This window comes from Malaclemys terrapin, chromosome 5 (assembly GCF_027887155.1).
Source record: "Malaclemys terrapin pileata isolate rMalTer1 chromosome 5, rMalTer1.hap1, whole genome shotgun sequence".
NCBI lineage: Eukaryota > Metazoa > Chordata > Testudines > Emydidae > Malaclemys > Malaclemys terrapin.
In genome coordinates this window covers 36,245,882-36,272,266 of record NC_071509.1, presented here as the reverse complement: position 1 = coordinate 36,272,266, position 26,385 = coordinate 36,245,882, and the positions used below count along the sequence as shown (strand labels likewise).

The 26,385-nt window shown below is 39.6% G+C and overlaps 1 protein-coding gene across 4 annotated transcripts in view; it reads right to left on the bottom strand.

Moving 5' to 3' along the window:
- Positions 1-338: 338 nt before the first annotated feature.
- RBPJ (recombination signal binding protein for immunoglobulin kappa J region) overlaps positions 339-26,385 on the bottom strand; it is a 78,762-nt gene continuing 52,715 nt past the window's right edge. For 3 of the 4 annotated variants that reach the window (XM_054030011.1, XM_054030013.1, XM_054030014.1), the window contains exons 3-11: positions 25,596-25,691; positions 16,372-16,537; positions 15,540-15,714; positions 11,831-11,968; positions 11,515-11,627; positions 9,000-9,140; positions 2,668-2,823; positions 1,539-1,642; positions 339-1,356 (exon numbers count right to left, since the gene is read on the bottom strand). In XM_054030011.1, coding sequence (XP_053885986.1) covers positions 1,041-1,356; positions 1,539-1,642; positions 2,668-2,823; positions 9,000-9,140; positions 11,515-11,627; positions 11,831-11,968; positions 15,540-15,714; positions 16,372-16,537; positions 25,596-25,691 — 1,405 coding nt within the window. In that variant the 3' untranslated portion in view covers positions 339-1,040. The remainder of the gene's footprint in view (positions 1,357-1,538; positions 1,643-2,667; positions 2,824-8,999; positions 9,141-11,514; positions 11,628-11,830; positions 11,969-15,539; positions 15,715-16,371; positions 16,538-25,595; positions 25,692-26,385) is intronic. The other variant, XM_054030012.1, reaches the window with a different exon arrangement.

Genomic DNA, 26,385 nt, shown 5'->3' with positions numbered 1-26,385 from the left:
TGCCAAATGAAGTCATTGGGAACATTCCACTTTTGAAATAAAATGTTTAAGTTACACTTCATACAAATTATGTACAAGATTAGAAAAAACCTGAATGGATCCTGAAACACTTTATGATACATTTCTGACTTTTAGGAGGGAAGGGGGCAAAAACCACCCTTCAAAACACCAACGTATTCCTGTGACATGACCAATCATAAACATGACTGTTTGAGATGTCACATATTTTAAACTCATGTAATGTTAGACCCTCATGAATTATCACTATAAATACATATTTTTAAAAAAGGAAAACATAGAAATAACTATTAACAATGACTGAAAACAGAGCACTAACGTTAACATACATTGCATGTATTGCAGGCAAGGCAGAGGCATTTTATTTTAAAGCTTTTGCACAGACTTCATATAATCTTAAAAAAAAATATGCTGGCCTTTACAAGGTTCTACTTGCTGAAATAAAAACAATTTCAGTTCATAAAAAGTCATAAGACTTCAGTTTAAAAAAAGGAACAGTTCCAGCCACAGACCAAAAATATATATATTTTTTAAAACTGGAAGAGTATGGTAATTAGATTATACAAGCATGGTCAGGCTTGGAACCTGAATATACTTCAGAGCAAAAGCTCAGAGGAAAAAAAATAGAAACTATTTGGTAACAAAAGTGTACTATATGTTGTGATACAAAAAAGGTATGGTGAAAATGTACCTTTTATACTAAAGCTTATACAAGTTCCTTGGTCCGTAAAAATTATGTCACGTTCATGTTTTCTAGTTTGCTTAACTTGTATCCCAGCCACATTTCAATTTCTTGCCCATTTAAAAAAAAAAAATAGCTGAAAAATAGATTTTAATAAAGTTTATACATTTTGGATTTTTTTTTATTGTGGCTTCTATTTTTAAGATCAGCACTTGCAGGTAACAAGGTTCAAATAATATCACTTAGAATGGAAAGGTGTTTTCCCATGAAACCACAAAATTGTTCAGTTGTCTTGTCTGTAGCACTTGAAAGTCTGTTAAAGTCCAAGCAAACACTGTAGTTAGGAAACTACTGTTGCTGTAGATGATGTGACATTGGTTGGATTTGTGCTGACATTTGTGTAACTTCCCTCGCTGTTTGTATTTGTTTCACTGGAAGCCATGAGGCTTGAGTTGGCTCTGAGAATTGCTCCCGCAGCACTGCAGTGTGGTCGTGGGCCTGGCTCCGGTGTATATGTAAAGGTAAGGCTAGTGGAGTAGATTATGCCATCATTACGGACCAAAGTTACTGGAACCTGGACTGGCTGACGGACCCACCTCCAACCCTCTCGGAATGCAGAAATGTCTGGAACAACACACAGCATACTTTCTGCACATCTGACAAGAGAAATGATACACGTTAGCTACCAAGCAGGTATTCAGTAAAAAAAGGTAGTAACTCAGAAAACGAAGAGATATGTAACAAACAACAAAAATCAATTTACACTTGCCAGAACTTCAACACCAACTGTAAACAGAACTCCACCCACCAAAAAAAGAAGTGGAAAATAATATTGCACCTGTACATGGTTTCAGCTTCCACGTCCCCAAACCAGACACGTAAATTTGGAGTGAAATTCTGACCTGTAAGTTCCAGCATTGCTACATCTCCACCACCATTTAACTAGAGAGAAAATAAACCAGACATACAAAATCAGAAGGAATTACTCTTGTAGTACATATGAGTACCATAAATATTGGTTTATTACTTCTTTTCTAATTGATAAAAGCAGCAAACAAATTCAACTCAATAAAAGACATCACATGATAGATAGCTCCCACTGGTTTGGTGTTCTGAAGTGAATGGCAATGCTTGAAGAAAGACCATTTATTTCACAAAATATAAATAGCCAGCAAGCAGGCATCTATGAGTAAAGAGCCTGCACTGTCTTCACCATTTGGTAGTTCACCAAAGCCCAAGTAGTAAGAACTTCAGGACACAGGATATGACTTTTTGTATAGCCAACCTTTTGAGTCCTCTTTCAAACAGAACGAGGGTTGTTGTTAACAAGGAAGGGTTCGGTCATAGTGTGTTAATTGGTAATTAGTTGTTATTGATAAGGAGTCAATATAAATTTCTAAATAAACAAAAATAAAGATCTTCGAGGATTTATTACAGAGGGCAATTTTAAGAAGTTCAACAATTCTTAAGAAATACACAAACTCCATGTTCTCTTTATCGAGCATGTGTTCTTGTCTTGTAGAACAGTTGAAAAATGTAGCTAAAATTTTATGGAAATATAAACAGTATTTTTCCTTAAGTTAGCAAAACACTCTCTTGTGGATGCAGATATATAATGTAGGACTAGTTCAGAATTGTTCTGCTTAAGAGAGTTTGTAAGACGCTTTCTAAGTGTGAGAACGCAGTCTATTGATCAGAGAGGGAGAGACTGGGAATCAGAATTCTTTGCTTTTACTCCCAACTCTGCCACTGACTCACGAGTGACCTTGGGCAAATCATTAAAGTTCTCTTTGACTCAGTTTACCCATCTATAAAACTGGTTACATAATACTTACCTACAGCATCTCACAGGAGTACTAGGAAGTTTAATTAAAGACTATGAAGTATTTAAAGATGCTCAGATGAGAAGCCCTATAGTAAGTGCAAAGTTTATTAACAAGAACAGAAAAAGTAAACAACTGACTTACTTGAAGACTTTCTACAACAGGCACAGGTGTTACTGGAGCATGGACTGGTCCCATCCCCTCATAAAATGTATATTCTGCCTTATCTGTACTAATGATTGTCCAAGAAGCTCCATCATTAATCATCTCTTTATTTGGTTCTTTTGGGCATGGAGTGGCCTTTAAGAAAGAATGGTTAGAAGTTTGATCTGTATATTGGTTTGATATTCACACCAGAATAACGAGTAATTAGAATTGGTAAGAGGAAGTGGGTCACAATGTCTCATTTCAAAGTTATGCAACTTAGTTTCCCTGTGGCTCTTCCTATAACAGAATGTAGTCAAGGAACAACCCCTTGTACAATGTGGAATGGATTGAAATTTGCAACACATCCTCCTGTGCTAAAATAGTCATCAAGAGCCTTACAAGGCATACAAGACACAAAATAAACAACAACAATATTCAGACAGAAAGATGGGTTCTAAATATGGGAAATGTGAACAGGTCCAGGAGGAACACCCTTCACTATTTTTAATGATTGAATAGGAAGGAAAATCTTGATTTTTTTCCCCTCTTATGACATGGGGTCATGGTATGGAAAAGATTGATAACCACTGCACTAGAACGAGGACAATTACTGAATGAAATACAGAGCTGAAAAATGTCAGTTCATATGCTTAAGTGTTCTGTGTTAATGCTTTGTTAATTTGTGTGCGTGAGTGGGCGGGGGGAGGTGGCTGCATTGCAGTGTCAGGTTCAATGCAAGGCATCCAAAAGATGTGACAAAAGGAGAAATTTTACTAATCTGTAAATTTACTTTATTTGATCCACTTTAGAGCCTTGGGTTATAGTTCCTCCCAACCAACAGATGGAGACAGAACATTAAAACTTTTGATATCACACCCGTGACATACAAGATTTGACAGTTTGTCAACCTCCTCTTGAATTCATTGAAAGAAGTACCAGACAAAAAATTGGATTGATGTTATTCAATAACCATTAACAAACAAGTTCAGTAAGTAGAAGAAGCAATCTTAACATGGGATTGACTCAGTAATGGCATTAAACCTCTCAGTAATGAGGTAGACGGCCAAACAAGGGAGGTGGGGGCTGAACTGATCTAGAAGATTCCAAAAAGATAATAAAATTTCCCCTTCTATGATCTTCTGTACCAGTCCAGGAGCTTGGAACTTTCCAAAGCAGTTCATCATTTTAGTATGGATGGGACTATCATTAAACTACTAGTGCCAGCAACAACCTTGTAACAAAGGCTGTGAATGCAATCTTATTCTCCAATGTTTTCACAAAGAGGTGTGCAGAAGCCCTGAGGCAGCCTTGCAAATCTCTATTAAAGAGGCTTTGGCTCTTTCATAGAATCACAGAATATCAGGGTTAGAAGAGACCTCAGGAGGTCATCTAGTCCAACCCCCTGCTCAAAGCAGGACCAATCCCCAACTAAATCATCCCAGCCAGGGCTTTGTCAAGCCTCATCTTAAAAACCTTTAAGGAAGGAGATTCCACCTTTCTGCCCATGAAGATTCTACTGACCAGATAAAGAGAGCTTTAAAAGATTCTAGTGTTTTTTTTTTCCTGCTGCAACATAAAGACACTCCGACCAATTCCCTAATCCATCATCTGATAAGGAATTCAGAGGTACATGATGACCTTTACATTTTGGTGTGGGACGAAACACTTTTATTACTGCTTAAATTTTGTTATTCTTTCTATTGAGTCTAGAGAGCCCAGCCAATGTAGCCTTCCCTCTTTATGATTCTAGGGCCAAATGTGGTAGAGTGATTTCCCAATTCAGGTGAAAGACTGATGATGTCTTGAGCCTGAATTCAGGCAGAGTTGTCAGCATGACCACACCCAGGTGAAAAATCATATGACTGCTTGCAGAAAAGGCCTAGAACTCCCCAACTCCTCTTGCTCCTATTATTATTAAAGTTAGCGCTCAGAGTCTTAACCAGATCAGAACCCCATTGTGTGAGGCATGATATAACCATGCTTTTATCAAGAACAGGACTTAAGAACAGAAGTCTCATCAAAATACTTCTCAGAAGGTTCAAAATGGTTAGTTAGCACTAGTTTCAAGTCTTAGCTAAGAACCATGAGGCTAACTACAAATCTCACTTTATCTGCTGCCTTCAAGAACCTAGAAATATTGGTCAGTCCCAGGTATAGTAGTAGCTCCTCGGCTTTCTTCCCTGGGATTCTGTGGCCAGTCCTTGCATCTTCAGCCTGACTGCTCAAAACCTGAAGGGCCTACCCGTGATGTTTGTTACTTCTTCTCTGGTTCAAGCCTATCTTTTTACTGTGATTCTGCCTCCCTTTTCCTGAATTATAGGTAGGGCCCTATCAAATTCATGGCTATGAAAAACACGTCATGGACTGTGAAATCTGGTCTCCCCCCTTGAAATCTGGTGTTTTGTATGATTTTACCCTACACTATACAGATTTCACAGGGGAGACCAGCATTTCTCAAATTGGAGGTCCTGACCCAAAAGGGAGTCACAGAAGGGTCACAAGATTATTTTAGGGGGATCGCTTACTTCTGCACGGCCTTCAGAGTTGGGCAGCCTGAGAGTGATGGTTGTTGGCCGGGCACCCAACTCGGAAGGCAGTGCCCCACCAGCCGCAGCCAGAAGTACCATACCATGTCACCCTTATTTCTGTGTGCTGCCATCAGTGCTGCTGCCATCAGCTGCTGCTGACCCGGAGCCCAGCTCTGAGGGCAGCGCCACCACCAGCAGAAGCACAGAAGTAAGGATAGCAGTACTGCAACCCCTCCCCGCAACTCCTTTTTTGGGTCAGGACCCCTACAATTACCACACTATGACATTTCAGATTTAAATAGCTGAAATCATGACATTTACAATTTTTAAAATCCTATGACCATGAAATTGACCCAAACTGATCATGAATTTGGTAGGGCCCTAATTATAGGTATTAGTCGTGCTGTATTTGTTACTGTTGGACTGTAATCCTAGAACTCGTAGGGCAGTGGTTCTCAAACTGTGGGTTGGGACCCCAAAGTAGGTTGTGACCCCATTTTAAAATGGGGTCCCCAGGGCTGGCTTAGATTTGTTGGAGCCTGGAGCCCAAGCCCAAGGGCTTCAGCTCTGGGCAGTAGGGCTCAGGTTACAGGCCCCCTGCCTGGGGCTGAAGCCCTTGGGCTTCGGCTTTGGCCTCTCAGCCAAATAAAAGGCCTCTGCCTTGCCTGCAATACATGCAATGTATGTTAACGTTAGAGAGGACAGAGAGCCTTTAATGCCATGCTTAGGGTCCGCGGATTGTCAGTCTTCTTTCTGAAATAGGGGTGGATGGTCAGCAGCTGCAGGGTCCTATTAGATTAGGAAAATTCCCTGGAAGAAGTTCTAGCCAACAGTTCCTGCAGCTCCAGAGTATGTGCCATCCTCATTAAGAGCATTGGCAGGTCCTGCTTAAATATGCAAAGTTCACCCTTCTCTTGCGCTTAGGGATCCAGACTGATCTGCTAATTTTCCATAGTCTCCTTTCCTTTGTCCTCTCTCTCTTTCTCCTCCTGGCTATCTTCACTCTGCCGCTAGTTGCCCTCTTCCACAGGTGGGATCTTATATGCTGGCTGGTGTTTGGATAGGCTGATGTCCACTGATGGGTATTCAAAAGCACATGCTCAGTGATTTCCCCTCTGTAATGGGCAGGTAGAAGGAGCTAAGATGTTCCCTTCATCTCTGCTTGTTCTTAAACTATAGAAGGTAGAGTTCCAAAGATTCCATAGAATCTGGGTTGTAGTTCTGGAATAAGCAGCCTGGTACGCACGCTTGATTGTGTAGGAAGAAGCAGGTGAAGATGAGACTCTGCCTCTAGCAATAAATGTAGAAGCTTCTTTTCCACAGAGCCTTTGTCCGCAAGAAGATAGTGTGCTGTTCCACAAATAATCTGGAAAAGGGGGTGGACAGTGAAGTGGCAAAGTTTGCAGATGATACAAAATTGTTCAAGATAGTAAAGCCCGGAGCAGACTGCAAAGAGTAACAGAGAGATCTCATTAAATTGGGTGACTGAACAACAAAATGCCAGATGAAGTTCAACCCTGATAAGTGCAAAAAATAAACCCAACTATCCACTTACAATGATGGGGTCTAAATTAGCTTTTACCACCTAGGAAAGAGATCTGAGAGACACTGTAGATAGTGCTAGGAAAACTTCCACTCAATGCACTGCAGCAGTCAAAAGGTCTGACAGTATGTTAAGAACTATTAGACAAGGGATAGAAAATAAGAGAAAGGATCATAGTACCACTATATAAAGACATGGTGGGCCCACGCCATGAATACTGCGTCCAGTTCTGGTCACATTTCAGAAGGGATAGAGGGAGCTGGAAAAGGTTCAGAGAAAGGAAACAAAGATGATCAAGGGAAAGGAATGGCTTCCATATGAGGAGAGACTAAAAAGATTAGGGCTGTTCAGATTAGAAAAGAGATGCCTAAGGGCGGCGGGGATCTGATAGAGGTCTGCAAAATCATGAATAGTGTGGAGAAAGAAAACAGATAAGTGTTATTGACCCTTTTAGATAGTACAAAAACCAGGGGTCACTTAATGAAATTAATAGACAGCAGGTTTAATACAAACTAGTGAATGTACTTTTTCACATACCTAACACCTGCAGAACTCATTGCCATCATATGTTGTGATGGCCACAAGTATAACTGGGTTCAAATAAGAATTGGATAAGTTCATGGAGGATAGATCCACCAATGGCCATTAGCCAAGATGGGCAGGAACACAACCCCATACCTCTGACTATCAGAAGTTGGGAGTGAAAGACAAGGGAGGAACACTCCATAACTGCCCTGTTCTGTACATCCCCCCTGAAGCTCTGGTACAGGCCACTGTCAAAGACAGGATACTGGGCAAGATGGACCATGGTCTGACCCAGTATGACAGCCTTTATGTTCTTATGAAAATGGGAAGAGGCCCATGTGCAGCCTGAGCTGGATTTAATCAGTGGGGAGGGGAAGCAGATGGCAGCCTTTCCTTTGTTCTCCCCCCTCCATTCTTCAGGGAGAAATTAGAAGAGTTGATGGTTTTGTTCTTTAATCTTGTTCCTACCCCTGCGAAGAGCTGGCTCTGATCTGACTGGGCTTGATGAGTGCTGCAAGAATAGTTACAGTGGTAGAGTACCTCTGAGTCCCCACAAGCATTTTTCAGGGAGGCTGAATGTACAGCACTCTAAAGCAACTTCCAGAGCAGCAGGACCTGCTTTTTCTCTCGACTCCCCAGGCTGCTCTGCGAGGGGAGTTACAATCAGGTAGCTGATTCTCAGAGCTGCTGGTGCTTAAGCATTCCTGGTGTTTCTTGGCTTTCTGTTCCCTGATGGAGGATGTGTTTTCCTAATGGATAAGATCTGAGGTTACAACTGTTCCTGCCTAGCGGACACATTTTAAGGTTGAGCCATAGTTCGTGCTGGGGATACTTCCAGACACTCGAGGGGACTTCTCCCAGCTACTTTAGGTTCTTTCCTGGGACCACTGTCTCTCTTCAGGGCAAGGATCGAGCCTTCACTGAGGCAAAGCCAGGACTGAATCTTCTTGCTCCCTCCTTATACTGGAAGGAAGTTTTTGTCCAAGGCATGGTAGAGGCACGCCTTGGCTCGTCCTTTACTCCTATCTTCCTTATCCTGGGGAGGAGCCCTGGATCCTGTCTTGCCCAAATAGGGCAAACCCATGAAATAGAGGGCTCTATATGGTGACCCCTACTTTGACCAAGCTCCACAGAGGGACACTTTTTTCTGCTCATCACCTCTGAGTTTGGGCTCAGGTCCAGAAATGTTCAGCTGAGTTAAAATTTGGCCCCAATCTTGTTCCCTTGAAGGGGACAGCCACACTAAACGCCTGCTAAGAGTGGTCCACCATATCGGAAGAGATTGAGGGATCATGTCAGTGTGTCATTTGTGCTGCCTGATCAGCTGCACACATGGTATGTAACCAGGCTCCTGTTAGGCCTCCAATGTCTGCTTTTTCACTCGTGGTGCAGAAGCTTGCTAGGAATAATTTTCTCCACCTACTGGAGAAATGAATAATTGAAGACAGAGATGGTAGACACCTATATGTGAGAGTATGACATAATCTATAGTCTTAATGTTCTGTTTCCATTTGTTGACCGGGAGGAACGAAAGCTCAAGAGTCTAGTCTGATACAGAAGACTTGAGAAAGAAAAGAAAATTTAACAGATTGGGAAGAGTAAAGTTTGGTACTTCCTACAGCAGTTTCTTTTAAAAACAGACTGCTGAGGCCAAAAATGTTGTTCCCAGATATTTTTGAAACAAACTTGATGATTACATTTCTCATTTAATACAATCTGTTTAAATAACTCACTTGAAACTGGATTATTCTCTCCTGGGAAAGGCACAAGTACATTCTTTCAGTATCTTTAAGGTAGAATGCACATTTATGGAGCTGCGATACTGGATCATCTGCATCCAGTAACGCTGTCTGTTTATCCACTTTTCGAATGATCTATGGTAAAAAATGCACAAAGAAATACACTTAGAACAATGGAATCTATGTTTTATTTACATCAGAGATTATACATTTACTTCTGGCAATTTACATGAATGGTATGGTAACAAGAGACATTTTAACACACACATTTGCAAGTTTAAAATTAAACATTTGATTAAAAACTCCCTGCAATTTCTAAAACAAGGATAGATCTGAAGGCTTCTCTACTTTTCAGAGTCCTAAGTGAGTGCGTGCTGCATGCATATATTTCAACTTTTTTGCTAGAAGAGAGGAAAAAAGGATCAGAAACCAGCAAAATCTGATTTCTTTTGTTTGGTCTCCTGATGCAAAAGAGCAGCTGGTCAAGTATCAATACACAATTTTACAGAGGCAAATGCCTCCAGGTTTGACAACTCATATAGCCAAACTGCAGCATAATAGGCCACTTACTGGATTTAAACCTTTAAAAACAGGAATTTATGGTAAATGTATTAACACATCCTTATCTATAGTTTTGCAAATGCAACACTATAATAGTGTATCTCTTGACAGCTAGCCATGATGAATATTAGTTAAGACATGACTGTACAGTACACCTGTAAAGGATAGCTGTTTCCTACATTTGACAATCCAGCATAAAAATACTTAGTGTTGTAATTCTAAAGAGTTATAGTATTTGATTTTTAAAAATTAAAAAAAAAAAAAAAAAGATATAATTATTCCCTTACAGACGATGGAAATCTGAAGCTTGGAATTTTAACTCAACTTCTAGAAAAAAAGTTTAGTACTTCATTTTATGCAACATCAGCAGAAGCAGCAGCCATAGTGCTTGAAGATTTCTAAGCCACGAATCAGAAAGCCAACCATGTCCTCTGGGATTTCTAACGATGATAAATGGAATTATTAGCAACATTATTTTCAAGGTTTACATTTTTCTTCAGAAATTTTATGAAAAAAATGTAGTTTCTCGCCTAAAATCCTACAGCCAATATAATAAAATTAAAGGTGACCTGCAAACATATTTTATAAAAACAGTTGTAAGGGTGTATCCTGAATGTTCCCAACTGCAAGGGTAAAAAATAAAATGTCATGCTAAATGCAAATTTACTTCCCCTTCCCCGTTAGAGGTCTCTGGAATTGCAGATGATGGCGCCTTTCCAACTGGTGCCTGGCCCAGCAATCACGCTACTGATGATGTCATATCTCAATATGGAACCCATTAGGGTCAAAGGGAATCTTTCCCTGATTTCCATGTATACTGGATCAAATCCCTAGAAACTCGGTAAATGATGGAATTTTCTATTAATTGATACAACAGCTTAACAAAGTGGGGTTTTATTATTTTATACCATTTCAGTAGATAAAATAAACAAAAGTTTTGCCCTCAGCAGACCATTTCCATCCTCCAACTGAATTTGGTTGTAGAGAGAAATTCTCAACATAGTCATGCTGGGATATCTTATAGGGCAGGAATTAAATCTGTCAGAGTTTTATGCTGTCACCATCATCGTATCTGAGTAGATTACAGATAGAAGAGACTGGTAATAGTGAAGTCTCTAATAGGCTAATGATTAATGGTTTTAGGACACTTAAATAAAGGGAAGGTTTATAATCAGTTAGGTACTAATGCCTGCCAGGCTGGCTATTTGGGGGCATTCAGTGCACATATATCTATAATTAGCCTGTTAAAAAAGTCCTAAATAGTTACAATACCTTTCTCAATCACTGAGGCAGAATTGATTACTATCATGTAAGCTTACAGAACCAAAACACAATTTTCCTTTTGTTTATAGGCACAAAGTAATGATGATGTGCAATTTTTTATTATATGCATTTTTATTGTTATATATACTTAAATAAGTTCAGTGCCAGTAATCATCCAAAATTACTTTGTATAGTATACTGATATTCTACATGCCTGTAAGAGGGCACATAAGTATACAGAACGATTTTAGATCCGATTCTAGCAAAGCTTTAAGCACAACAGAAGTGCCACTGGATTGAATGAGACTACTCGCATGCTTGAAATTAATCACAAGCTTACGTGCTTTAATACCCTGGTGCCTTTGTTGTCATTGCTAAGCTCGATCTATCTTTTTGAAAAGGTCACGGGGTAACCTACATTTAGCATTTTGATTGATCTGTGAATCATGCCTTCTGTTTAGTTTATACTTACACACCTTATCCTTAACTAAAAGAATAATTCTACAGCAAAACAGAAATAAAGATAAAATATCATTAAAATGAATAGCATTTTTAAAGTTTTTAAAAGTCAAAGCCAATTTGGCAGTTCTTCTAAAAACAAATAAGTGCTAATCAACACATGAACTTGCATTTAAAACAATCCAGGTACTCTAATTAGTATAGCATTGGAGAAGTTAAACTGTACCAGTCTTGGGAGTGCCATGCCAGTAACTGAACACACAAGTTTGACAGTCTGTCCATAATGAATGTAGCCATCTCGCACTGTGAATTCCTCTCCCTCTGATTCATCATCATCCACTGCATAAAGCAGACAAAGTTCTATGTTAAATTGTTGAACTCATTTCTCTCTTGATGGCAAGGGCATAAAATGGTACTGTATTACACACAAATATATACACGCACTAAGACTGAATCTTTACTTTGAAAATTGATTAAAAGGGAATAAAACTGGAGGTTTGTATTTTGGGGGGTGTTTTTGTTTTTTTGTTATTTTTACTTACAGAGATGAATGTAAAATGCTCCCCACTGTTGTGAACTGGCATGGAAATTACCTCCTTCTACGTGCAAGTATCTGGTGCTAACTGTTTGGGATCGAAGTCTATTAAATAGTGCCACTTTTGTTCCTGACGCAATACATACTGCAAGAAAAAATAAAGACTTACTTAATATTGTAAAAATGTTTTTTAATAATGCAACATTAATAAAATCAACAAACAGATGCATAATAGACTGGTTCAGACAGTAATTCCCTCATCAATCTGTAATTACGTGGTTTGTAAACTGAACACATTTGTGGCACTCGGGAAAACAGTCACAGTTACAAAAGTTAATTGTTTATCTGTAATTGCTGTTCTCTGAAGATACTATAAATTCTTGTCAGTTTGCCACTCTTGGACAAGTGCATCTGTCTTTGAGTGGGAAGTCCCTTAGCTCATAGTTCTAAACCACTGGACTCAGAGGCTGCATTGCCCCACCCCATTGAAATACTTAGGCTACTCTGAGTGCCCAGTTCCTTTCAAGAATAAGGAAAAGATGTTCCTGTAATGACCAGTTAAAAAAAGGAAGAAAAAGAAAACCGTCCAAAATTACAGAAACTTCAGATCTCTCTCGCTTGAAAGTACAAAAGGTTCAGAGAGTCTGGCAGAGTATAATCCCTCACAAACCTGCTTACTGAACTCTTCAGATTTCTTTGAGGCCAAAGTCCACCTAAATGCAATCTTTCTTCTACACCAGGGGTGGGCAAAATTTCTGGCACAAGGGCCATATCAGGGAATAGAAATTGTATGGTGGGCCATGAATGCTCACAAAATTGGGGTTGAGGTGTGGGAGGGGGTGCGGACTCTGGGGTGGGGCTGAGGAGTTTGGGGTGTCGGAGGGTGTTCTGGGTTGGGACTGATGGGTTTGGAGGGCAGGAGGGGGATCAGGACTGGGGCAGGGGTGCAGGATGGGGTGCAGGTTCCGGCTGGGGGTGCAGACTCTGGGGTGGCGTTGGGGATGAGAGGTTTGGAGTGCAGGAGGGTGCTCCGGGCTGAGATCGAGGGGTTTGGAGAGCAGAAGGGGGATCAGGGCTGGGGCAGGAGGTTGGGGCATGGGGACCGGCTCAGAGGGTGCAGACTCCAAGCGGCGCTTCCCTCAAGTGGCTCCCGGAAACAGTGGCATGTCCCTTCTCCGGATCCTATGCGGAGGCGTGGCCAGGCGGCTCTGCACGCTCCACCTCTGCAGGCACTGCCCCTGCAGCTCCCATTGGAGCACGTAGGAGCTGGAGCGGGGCCATGCCGCAGCTTCTGGGAGCCGTGTGGTGGGGCCCCAACCCTGCGCCCTGGCTGGAGAGGAGCCAAGCCGTGTGATTTGGCCCCCGACCCAGTGCCCCACATGGTGTGGGCCATAGTTTGCCCACCCCTGTTCTACACAGTATTTGCCATCAAAGAAAGCTCAATACAAGCTGCCAGAATTGCAAGACTGGCTACAAGAACATAAGTCAACAATGCATATTGTTAGCCCACTGGTGAGACTCATACAACAACAAGGCTATTTCTAATTGCACTTGAGGGTCCAGACGATGGGTCCCAACTCAACAGTGTAATGGGCACCAGAACAATACAGCTGGCCTAGATGAATGTTTTGTTAGTGTGCAGGTTGAACTATAGGGGCCTTGAGCCAAGACTGGTGTCAACCCTGCCTCTTGGGGCTGAAGTCTTTGGGTATGTCTACACTGCAGTTAGACACCTGCAGTTGTCCCGTGCCTGCTGATTTGGGCTTGCGGGACTTGGGCTGTAGGGATGTTTAATTGAGGTGTAGACCCACCTTGCAGGGTCCTAGAGCCCGGGCTCCTGCCCAAGCCCAAATATCTGCCCCACAATTAAGCAGCCCCTTAGCCCAAGCCCCACAGGCCCAAGGCAACTGGCATGGGCCAGCTGCAGGTTTTTAATTGCGGTGTAGACATATCATTTAAGGCTTCCTAGCCCAGTTTCACAACAGACAATAGACAATCACAATAGAACTGTTGGAAAGGACCAAGAGGGCTATAAAGTAAACATTCTGGTACCTCTGGCTTGTGATGGTCTCTGGAGCCATAAATCACAGTCCTATCAAGGCACAGAAAAGTAGCTGTGCCTCCCCATTAGTGCAGCAATCAAATTGCATTTCAGAGTATTTTTTAAAGCTACTGGGTCACTTCTCCACGTTTGAGCAAAAAAGGGAATGGAAAAAAAAGAAAAACACAGTGCAACCTCATGTGTTGACTTATGTGCTGAGAAATGATTATAGTAGTCATTTCCAGTCATTTTTGTTGTTGTGAGCAGTGGGCACCTTCCATCTTCATGCTCCTTTCCACAATGCTCTGACACAGAGTCTACGATTTCTCCCTTTCCCCTTACTTCTCTTCATTTCTTTTCCTTCCTTTCCTGTATGTTTTGTTCTCCGCCCCCCCCCCCCCGCAATTCCTTTTTTTTTGTTCTTCTGTATGTTTTTTGCACTTTTCCTCTCATCCAGCAACCTCTTTTGTTTTCCTTTCTGACAGCTCAATTAACCTTCTCCATTCCCCCACTTATCAGAAAAGTGAATGCTTTTAGTATTGAGGGATGTCCACTGGTGCATCTAAGACTAAGATGAGTTCCACATGAGCAGAGAAGAGACACTTAGGCTGGCAAACAACTGCCTTCATCTGCAGATCTCTACTTATGAACTGCTCCTCCAACTACACTAGGCCACAAAGACAACCAAGAGGGAAGGTAGGGAGTTTTCAAGAAGTCATCTGCTACTTTAACTGCACATTTGCAAGTCGGTTCTGGGGACTGGGGTCTTTCAGCTTTCCCCACTTACATCGATTCCCTCTCCTGAGCCTTGCGCCCCAATGAACTAGTCTGGAAATCCCAGTGCAGGATTCTGAGATTGGAGAAGATTAGACTACAATATCTGAATACGATAGAATCTCATGGATCAAGAAAAAAGGAACACACAATGCCTGACGTGCATCAATTGTGGACAAGCAAAACTCTAAGGGGAAGAAGCAAGGGTGATTAAAGCTTGGAGTGCTTCAGTACCCAAGAATTCTAGAGCTCAAACACAAAAAACAGGTGTTCCAGAATGAGCAAACAAATTGAGCTTAAAGCCTGAGATCAACAACATGAAGAGTCCCAAACTCCAATAAAAGTCAATACCTTGAAGATAATCTCACAAAATAAATTTATAAATAAAACTGACGTCAATGAGAGAAAAGATAGTGAGAGATTGAGAGTGATGCAGAGAAGTGCAGAGTTGGTTGGGGTGATATGGAGCTAAATCACTAATGTTCCTAAAGCAATGTCTTTGCTGTTGACTAGTGGAGGTAGCTTAAGTACCTCAGCAGGAAGGGTCCTCACCCGCTAGAATCAACAGCTTAGAACTCTGAGATAAGGAAGTTCTTGACAAGCCTGTGTATAAGTATACAGACCCATGATTGGAAATCTGCTGAAGGAATTTTTTTAACCCTATCAATCTATATTGTGAATGCTAACCATATTCAATTCACTTAGAGCATAACCAGGTAAATAAAGGAGAATATTGCAAAATACATCAGTGTACAGAGGTCTTAAATACATTACAGTAAATCTGGAAAATTGCACTGTATTTATTTTTAGTTGCAATCAAACCTCAAACATACAAGAAGAAAGTCATACGAGGTCAAACATATCACCACATAAAGTAAAGACCTACACACTAAATACTTACAGTCTGCATTTTTCAGTGACTGTTTCTTTTTAGAAGGTTTGGAGATGACTTTGATCCGTTTACTGAGGAACACACCGATGTCGTCACTATTGCCATAGAACATTTTTACTGATAACATGAAGTGCTTTCTCTTGTCTGAGTCAGAGATGTATAATGTTTTGGCTGTGCAATAGTTCTGTAGATTAGAATAAACTATTGTTTCTTTTTCAGATAAACTTTTAGTTGAAGATAGCAGAAACACTTACCACATTAAATAATCAGAAAATATGACATGGGCGGGATTCATCTTTAAAAACGCCTACCCAAATATTTTTCTTTACCAATTCCCTGAAAACACAACGTTCTGCTCCAATTATTTAAAGCATACATTGTGAAGAACATTGTAAAATAGATATTTATAGCATCAGTGAAGGAACTACATTGCAAATACAAGGTAACTGAAATAGTGCTTGCAACACCTACAAACAACAGAAACCTATGCATGGTCAGTTTTATTCTAGCTATCTTAGTTCATTGATGGCACAAAAAACATCCCATAATAATTTGCATTATTGTAAAACATATCTCTACATTTAGCAAAATACTATAACAATTCTTTTAAAAGTATTTTTATTCCCTCCTTTTAAACATTTGTTATACCTGCTTAGAAACTTGATCATTTCATTCTCTTTGCCAATTGACAAACCTTCCCCACCCTAATGTCTTATGGGCCACAATAACTAGTTAGTGATCAGAAAATAAAAACAACATGAACGTATTTGCTGAAAGAGACAGTAGTGGTTAGAATGTCCCATGCTGTAAATTGCAAGAGTAATTATTATATGGGCTCTACCTTTCCTTCCAAATTCAGCTGTTGCATTTCTTGGTCGCTGTTTCCTATTCCAATGAAAGCACATGGTTGTGACTCTTGTTCAGAGCAACCATCCCGTTCCATTTGTTCTTTTTTTTTCTTCCATCCACTGCCCATAAGGTACACACATGGAGGGGGACAAAAAAACCTGAAAATGAACAATTTACAGATTACATACAGCTTTTATAAAAATCTTTGCATACAAGCGTCAAAACTGAGTCTTGTCCTGGCAAATACAAAGTCTTCCTAGCCAAATTAGCATTTGATACTGGAACAAAAGCCCTCCATTGCAGCATAAAGAGGGAAACAGGTTAAAGATTTGGCATCTTGCAAACTTACAGAGCAAAATCAGGAGCTTTACACTCTTGGAAAGGAGATATTCAGAGCTTTTAAATAGAGCACTGGTAAGTACTTAAAATGACACTGAGTGGGTGTTCGTAGGTTACATATATTTCACACACACACACACACACACACACACACACACACAACTGCAACCCCTCAGTTAAGGTTGTGCTGAGAGTTTCACTTTAAGCCAGGATGCAAACTCTGTTTTGCATAAAAAGTATATTGTATCTTCCTCCAACTTTACAGCATATAATCTGTGACTAAACTGAATTTTAAGGATTTTCTCAAGTGAATCTGTTAGTTTATGAATCAAAATTAAACAAACATGGTTCCTTTAAGCAATTTATCCTGGGAACTGTCATCTTTGTGTGTGTAGCTTCCTGGGAACGGCAAACCGCGGCCACCGGGAGCTGCAGGGGGGCCGTGCCTGAGGACGGTCAACATCAGCAAAATGTCTCGCAGCCCGCAATCAGATTACCCCGATGGGCTGCAGGCTGCCTACTACTGCTCTAAGGACAGTAAAGTTAGTGTAGAGATACTAAGAGCTTTGACTGACAGATAAAATAATAAAAACATAAGCCTTTCAGAGAAACCACTCTAAAATATTAATTTAGTATTTACTGTTATATTTACATCCTTTCATCAATGACAAATGAAGACAAGACTTGTTTTCTGACAATGTGGATAAAAATCTGATTTTCTTCAAAAATATTTTTATATCAGATTTTTTAAAATCTAAATTAAATATTTCTTTCTTTTTTAAAATAAACCTGTGTAAAATTAAATTTGAAATTATGACAAAACTATGGTAAGGACAAAACTTACTATATTTTATTAAAATCATTTAAATAAATACAAATAATAGGCTACCCCAGTGAGCCCTCAAATTGTAATGACTTAAAAGAGTACTGCTTTCTAAATTATATACAGAAACAGGGCGAAAGCATCTTTAACTCAATTCAAGCTTTGAAAATATGTTACAATGTCATGCACTGCATTAAGTATATCTATATTATTTTCAGTCTTTACAACTGAGCAAATGCTGGTGTTTACATATTTCCAAATGCAAGTACTTCCAGTTACGTTGTACAGAAAAGCTTTTGCCAAAGGACACTAGGAGGCGATAAAGTCCACCAGAAAACAAGTTATAACCCATTTTAAGAACAAAGTGGCTGCAGCAATTCAACTTTCTTTTAAACTAAAACTTACGATAAGGGCATCAAAAATACTGAATTATATTGTAAATCAAAATCATACAGACTCTTGGCTTACTAAGTTTTAAAAAACTGATTTCAAACTGTCAAATCAAAGAGAGAGAGACAAGGTGGGTGAAGTAATATCTTTTACTGGACCAACTTCTGTTGGTGAAAGAGAGAAGCTTTTGAGCTTTACAGAGCTATTCTCAGGTCTGAGCTCCGTGGAGCTCAAAAGTGTGTGTCTTCCACAAAAAGAAGTTGGTCCAATAAACGGCAATACCGATTACCTGACCCCACCTTGTCTCTCTCATTTTGTGGGACCATCAAGGCTACAACACTGCAAACAAGTAAAAGAGAAATAATCATAATTATTAGACCTGCTTGACTGGTTCCCTTATTGGTCTAGACTTAAGAGTTAGCCTCTACCTCCAGATGGAGGCAAGTATTGGTTTTTCAATTTCTAACTCTATACAGACAATCCCATGATCTCCTGTAAAGAAGAGTTCAACTATATTGCGTAAAATACAGTAGAACCTCAGAGTTATGAACACCTCGGGAATAGAGGTTGTTCGTAACTCTGAACAAAATGTTATGGTTGTTCTTTCAAAAGTTTACAACTGAACATTGAGTTAATACAGCTTTGAAACTTTACTATGTAGAAGAAAAATGCTGCTTTCCCTCTATTTTTTTAGTAGTTTACGTTTAACACAGCACTGTACTGTATTTGGGGTTGTTGGCTTTTTTTGGTCTCTGCTGCTGCCTGATTGCATACTTCCGGTTCCAAATGAGGTGTGTGGTTGACTGGTCCATTTGTAACTCTGGTGTTTGTAACTCTGAGGTTCTATTGTATGTACAGTAAAGTGCGCATGTACACCACTGATGCAGTTATTTCTCATTTAACATGGGACAAAAGAAGCCCCAGTCTTTGATTAGTTTAAAATAACTTGGAGAAAAAGCATTTGGAAGAAATGGGTTAAAGTAATAAATGAGAATTTCTAAGTTTTGGTGATGGGCTGATTTTCAGCTACATATGAAAAGAGAAAAAAAATTCCTTCGACTATTTTTAGTTTTCAACAATTTCCAGAGTTCACAATTAGAAATAGAGTGGGACTAGATGCTATGGAACAAAGAAAACTGCTTTCCCATTCATCTTTAATTTATAGGGTTTTCTAACTTCTAGTCCTCTATATTAACCACAAGGCCATAAGCTTCTAATTGGGTGGGAGGTGGAAGTTCCCAAAGAAGTAATCTGACCAACAAAAAAAACAAAATGATAAAAAAAAAAAAAAAAAACGATTGCCTCTGATCCTCCAAACCTTTGCTAGAACCCTGACTATAAGAGGTACTAGTGAAAAGGCATACAGGAGTCCCTTTATCCATTTGATACATAAGATATTCCGTTGTTAATTTTTTTCCGCTATGCCATGAGCAGAAGATTGGTACCTTCTTTTTCAAGTAAGGGATGGAGAAATTTACCTCCAATGTTCCTCTGTGAAGTAGGTATGCCACTACTTGCTCCAGAGACCACTTGTGAAGATCTGTCATGGATCAGCTCTTTCTGTTAGTTCTTCTTCCCTGCTAAATATATGGCGATCAGAAGTGTCTTCTGGGAAAGCTCATTCCCATATTTGCCAAGCTTTGCAACGTAAGATGCAAAATTTGGTCCCTTCCTGCTTCTTGATGTACAAGCACAGTGACCCTATTGTATGTGTGAAGCAGGGCCACCTTTTGGCATATCAGGTCTCTGAAGGTACTTGTATTTAGAACCACTCAGCTGCTGTACATAAAATGTTCTGTTGTTGTTCCTATAGAAAGACTAAATTCCTTGAGTGGGTGAGGTGGGGGCACCTTCTCTGTATGTACCTCATGTCATGTTGGACGAATCTGTGGTCACTACAATTTGAATGGCTGGAGTTTGAACTAAATAATTCAAGTTCAACTTTGGACTGGCACTTAGACAGAAAAGCCCAGAGGTTGTCCATCATCCAGAAGAAATGCAAGTCCCCCTATAGTGCTTGCTTCCACTGTGATCTCAAGGTCCACTGAGTTGGTCTCATGAGAAGAAAAGCCATGGTACTCCTAATTCAGTTGAGGCCATCAAAACTCAAATGTATTCATAGTATGGCCTATGCTATCATCCATCTGATCTGACAAATCCTCTCCATCAGATTGGTCATGTGTTGAATCCTGTTCTGCAGCAGAAAGACCAAGCAGATCCATGCCTAGCAGAACTCACATACAACTCCAAATGTCTGCTGTGGAAAAGTAGAGACTTCGAATCTTACTGACTCCAAAACCCTTGTGATGACATGGAAAAGCGAACAGACTGCTTTTTGACTCCCTCCATAGCGGTGTCCTTGACCAGCCAATTCCCCAAGTAAGAGTACATGTGCACTCCTAGCCCCTGTAGGTATGGCACCACTAAGGCCAATGAATTTGGGAAAACATGGTGCTTCAGTGGTGAAACTATCCTAACTAAGCTTACCAGGGAAAAATGGGTTTGTACCAACGCTACTGAGTCCTGGCACTCAGCACTCTTGTTCAACTCTGGCTTCTGCTTCAAGGATTTACCTTTTGAAACACTCTGGCCTAGCCCTGTGCTGGTCTCAAAGAAGTCTTCATAGGTTCCCTTGATGTGGGTTTGGAGAAATACACCACCGTTCGAGGTGACATTTGCGTGACAATATTTCTCCTTGTACCTGGTGGTCGACTTGGAGACAGTCAAGGCAGAAGATATGTTTGTCAATTACCCACATTGTTCTGAGCATGAAACCACTCAGCAGTCTTCTTTCCTTCTTAGGGGCTGAAGAAACTGACAACATCCACTGAAGAATACAATGCAACAAGAAAAAAAACAAACATGAAAAATAATTAGGCGCCAGAGTGCTAAAAATAGGCATCGGAGCCACGTGGCAAGCCTTGAACAAGGCAAAGCACTCAATGACAAAACAATTTTAGCAATAACAACCAGGACTTAGTAGGCACATAGTAGAGCATACTCAACAATACATTGCAGAGAAAAGTCTGAGCAATAACTGTGAGGTGCAGCTTCTGCAAAGAGTTCTTTCACTAACAGCTGTCAAGAAATTGCTAACTAGAACATTCCAAGGATACTGAACAAACTCACATAGTAGTATGTGACCATTAGTAGGGGGGCTGGCTCATAGTCCCATTAGTAAGCATCTTTTGAGACCGAAAAAACTTCAATAGCTTGGGGAGCTGTGCGTGTCTCATGCCAGGAAGCTGAGAACCAGGAGTGAAAATCCTGGTGGATAGTATCTTTACAGAAATATAACTAGCACAAATCTAATCTACAATTAAAGTACCCAGAAGGAACCCAGACAACTATGCTGAATGCAACATCTGAGAATGTAAACAATAACTAATGTACACATGCCACTGCCAAATGGTTCACCTGCAAATTTCTTCTGTTAAATTTCTATCACCCTTGCCATTCCAAAGGCTATTATTACTAAATATGCTCTCATCTTAGAAGAGCAACAGACCTGTCTATTATTATTTCTATTACATCAACATCTAGGAACCCCAAAGATCAGTGTACAGACAAGTAAACAAAGACATTGCCAGGTACTTGGGGACTAAGCCTCTTCCTAAGATTTTTAAACAAAACCACACTACACAACATTTGCACATCATATGGTTCCTTTCCACCAAGAATGTCATACTATTGATTAAGCCTCATCAAAACACCTGCAAGGTAATTATTACCCTCATTTACAGATGGATAAACTGCACACAGAAAGGTTAATTTTTTTTCCCCCAAGGCCTCATAGCAAACCAAGAGACAACTGGGAACGGAAATGAGGAGTTTCTGTAGCCTCTAGATTACACAGTCTCTATGATTGGAAACTGGAATTACAAAAGAAGCCCCAATTTCTGAAAATTTAGAAACCTGTCAAGTAAAGATGGATTATTCTCTACACATCTAAAGTGAGCCAAGATACTTCCTTATCACACTAAAGTCCAGGACAAAAAAAAACCATGGAGAGATCCTTCCATGAAGTTTAAAATACAATGTAACCGTAGGCACAATCAGTAATGGTTCAATTAAAAACCTCTCTCTTTGGAAATGCAAGAAAAAAATGGATAAAACTAATGTCCCATGAACTTGGTTAATCATTATAATAAAATAGCCTTAAAAACTTTGTTAACTTTGCTTAGCCCAGCAATAAGAAAGGAATAAGGCATGTCTCACTATGAGTAAAGTAAAATGAATTTGAAAATCAAGGACCTAAATCTGCACTCATTTGCACAAAGTATGTGGGGCAGAAGGGAATCCAAAGATTTAACTAAAACTGGCACTTCTGAGCCTTCTGTTGATACCAGCAATTTAGTTAATAAATAATAATCATAATAGTTATTATTTGTGACGCCAGAAGTTTGGAAGTCTAGTGTAATACTGTAATGCATCTTCTGCGCTGGTTTAAATACCGGTTTGAGAAGGAGAATAAAAATTAGATTGGAATATTTAGAACTATACATTTTGTTTAAATATTAAACAATTTTTCTTGTAATAACTAAATCAGTATTAAATCAGTTTGGAAATGATGCTATAATCTTATACTAAACTCCCAGCCACTGTCACCCTTGAGCTCTCTCTTCCTGAAACTCTGAAGGACTAAAAAGAAATCTGTAATCATTTAGTAAGTCTATCACTAGGACAAGAATTCAAAGTAACTGGTGTGAAGAAAAACTCCAACTATACTCAATAGAGGATGGACCTACCTCCACAATGTCTATAGAGTGGTGGAGGAACATGCTATGCAAAAACATATGTATCTATTTTAATCAATATCTGATTACAGTTCAGTTTCTGAGCCACTAATGGTGGCCATGACATCCCTGAAAAGTGATGTAAAATTTTTGGTACCAGATGATGAGGACCCAGTAAAAAACACCCCAAAACAGTGCCCCCTCAGAAGAGCTCTGGTGTTTTAACATTTGGCATTTTGTATTTATGCAGTATTAATGTCATTCTGATTGCATCTTGTGATTACTAGTTGGCATAAGGACAGCATTCTCAGGAGTTGGGAAAGCATACTTGTATGCATGCCATAGTGGTTTTACTAACATTAGTAACATATACTCATGAAAATCAGCAAGCCACATCAAGAATGCCTGAAGCTCTACTCTGTATTTTATCCAAGGAATTGTTTAGGGAAATATTACCTTTCAAAGGCACATGGGAATATTTGGAAATTACTAGGAACAAAGATCCACCTTGAAAGTATCACCTCACATTTCTCAGGGTCATTTTGGGGAGGAAGGGGGGGGGGACTTCACACATTTTCCTAACACAAATGATGAGTTTTAATCTTCAAATAAAATGAGCCCTCCCCCTTTCCTTTACTGCAATCCAAACAGGAAAAGAGTAAATCTATCCCTAAAAGGATTGGATGGTGGACGACTCCTACTCCTGAAGTACTTTGGGCCCAAGAGAAGGAACAGATTTCTGTCTGACAGAGGAAAGCTCTTTAGAAATGTGTTTTCCTACCGATGGAGGCATACAAAGGGGTTAAATTAATTCAGTACGCTGTACTCCTTAACCACGTTATTTTTGAATAGGATGTGATCTGGGAAGTTAACCATGTGTTCCTGCTGTTCAGTCATGATGAATCTTGATGGCTGTAAAATCCTCCTTTGTGAAGCAGCAGGTACTGCTTACTGCTACTCTGCCTTGAATTGTAACCCCCTTGCTATGTGTCTAAAAATGTTGCAGTCGGCAACAGAGGGCTGCATAGTTGCATCATGTACACACAGTGCACTTGTGTCCTTTTGTCCCCCTCATTGAGTTTCCTATTTGATTCTCAATAAGAAATGCAAGGCTCTAAACAGATCTAAAAAATCCTTAACAATTCAATGGAACTTCTGAACCTGGAAACTGCCCAGAAGAGAAGCTTAGCAAAGACTGCAAGCTGTGCAGGTCTTCTCAGGAGAGTGGAAATGCACTGATGTACCAGTAACTAGGCACAGAAGTGTGAAGAACAGCCAACAGTGGCCTTTTCATGAACAACAGAGGCCCAACGATAGGAAATAAATCCATTTGTATTAGTGGATTACATCTCAGAACTCTGCAGGCAATTTTCTGGTGGACTCTGATTTTGAATAATTTTTGTACATTGAGATGTTTAATATCTCAAACCTCAGGAAATTTTACAAGCAATATGATACAACAGGATGTGGACCGAGGTAGAGAAAGAAATATTAAGCATCAAAGGTAACAATACATGCAGAACCTGTGGCTGTTTTGTGGCTACTGCATATAGATAACATCTGTGTCTGAAACCTCATCTGCTCTAGTCCAATATTTTTAGCTCAACAATTTAACTTTTGAAATTTGTTATGTACATCTTACAGTAACAGTCGTGCATTATAAGATAATTAGAAATCTAGACATAAGAGAGCTTTTTCTGATTGGTGCTGCAAGTCAGAATTTAAGTGCACCAGCAGAACAGTGCGGAAGAGGCTACACACAACTTATTCATAAAACATATTCACTAACAAGCCTTCCCAAAATGCTTCTTCTGCAGTCTCGTGCCTTAAAAACTACCTGAAGCGTACTACAATTGCCTGGAAATGCAGTGATCAGATATGTTGTTGATAGCTGCAGTATAAAAATCTATACAAATAGGATCAAATAGATAGCATCTTACTACTTATATATTGACCTATCTTTGGCAAGAAGTTATTATAACAAGACATACTTTATACTAATTTTAATGATACATCTTGATATGTCTTATTGCAATTACAGGCCTGATTCAGGACAGCACATGCTTAAGTGCTGTCCTGAATTGGGGCCATGTATATCTTTATTTAAAATTACTGAAAGAAAAGAGCTAACCTTCCCACCACCACCACTTCCTCCAAACAAAATACTTTAAACAGACACTTTACCATGGAAAAATAATTTATACTAATAGGAAAGTCTTACTAAGACTTTCTCCCATTTTTCTACGGCTAATTTTCACTATAATCTCAATTGCTGATCCCCTTAAAAGTGACCAAAAGAGGGTTTATGTCACTTTTTATTTCGGTAAAGGTTCTCATTCTACTTGGTTGCTTTTTTTTAAATTAAACATTGAAATATTGTCTACCTGAGAATGCTCCACAAGTAACTGGAGAACTAGTTAACTCAGCTGGCATGAAGAGACACAGAAGCAGCTGCAGCAGATACAACAACGTTATTGGGGTGAGGAGGAGAAGTGATGCCCAGGCTAAGGATATCCCTCTCCCCACAGAAATCAAACTGTGCAGGGGAGAACACCCGCAAAGGACATGAGGATCTATAGAACCTCACTGCTCTCCCAACCACGTGAGCTAGATAAAAGAAAGAAATCCCAGGGTGAAGTGAACCTGGGGACTGAAACTACCAGCAGAAACAGACGCAAACATCTATGTACTAAAAGCAGCAGTTTTCCAACATTCACTATACAAACACCTGTCTTGATGTTGGCAATACACTTGATATATTTCATTAATACATTTATTTAGAGTCAGATTATGGTGTTTTTAATTTAAGGCAATTTTGTTAGGTACTATGCTAAAATTAACGACACGCCAGATGATGATTTTTTTTTCCTCGATTGGGGAGGGGGGGGAGAAGGAGGGAGGGAAGAAAGAGAGAGAGAGAGAGCTTACCTTTTTTCATTTCCATAGGACTTCTGTGCAACTTTTGCATGGAGAATTAGTACTGTTTGATCACCCCGCTCCTTTAGATAATTCCGCATAGCTTCCCTAAAAATTAAATGTAAAGAGAAAATAAGTTTTGAAAGTTTTTTTTAAGCTTTGTAGTTATAATAATTCAAATAGAACTTTAAGAAAAAAATACAGCTGATGTGAAAAGACGATAAAATAGGGGGATATGCAGCACATTAACAATATAGAGTTGGGTTTAAACGAGATGTTTTAAAAGATAATTTTGGGGGCAAAAAAACAGTATTCAATTTGCACCTCAGAACTGTAAGTTATACTATCATCACAAAGTTTTCCACCACAGGGAAACTTTGGGGTGCTGTAGAAGGACAGTATTTATTTCAATACATTCATTCACACCAGGAGGGATGTTTTGAGGTCTTGTTGTTACTATTTACAATATCTTGCTACCCATATTTGTTCAAACACATTTAGTTAATTCAAGGTCTCCTTCCTTAGTTTTATCCGAGTTTTCCACACTGATGTGCTTACATGACATACATGGTCCATGTTGGTTTTCTAACATTTAACCATACAATGACAACAGAAGCCAGACAGAAGCTGTTTTGCTTAAAAACAAAGACAACCATCTCTTGAGTTGAATAGGTAGAGGATGACATTTTTCTGGTTTTCTGCATATTACACCAGCCCTCCATAAATTACTAAAACCAATTCAAGGTCCCCTGGTCCTTACTTTCAAAGCCCATAACTAGGTAAGTACAAATACTGAAAACTA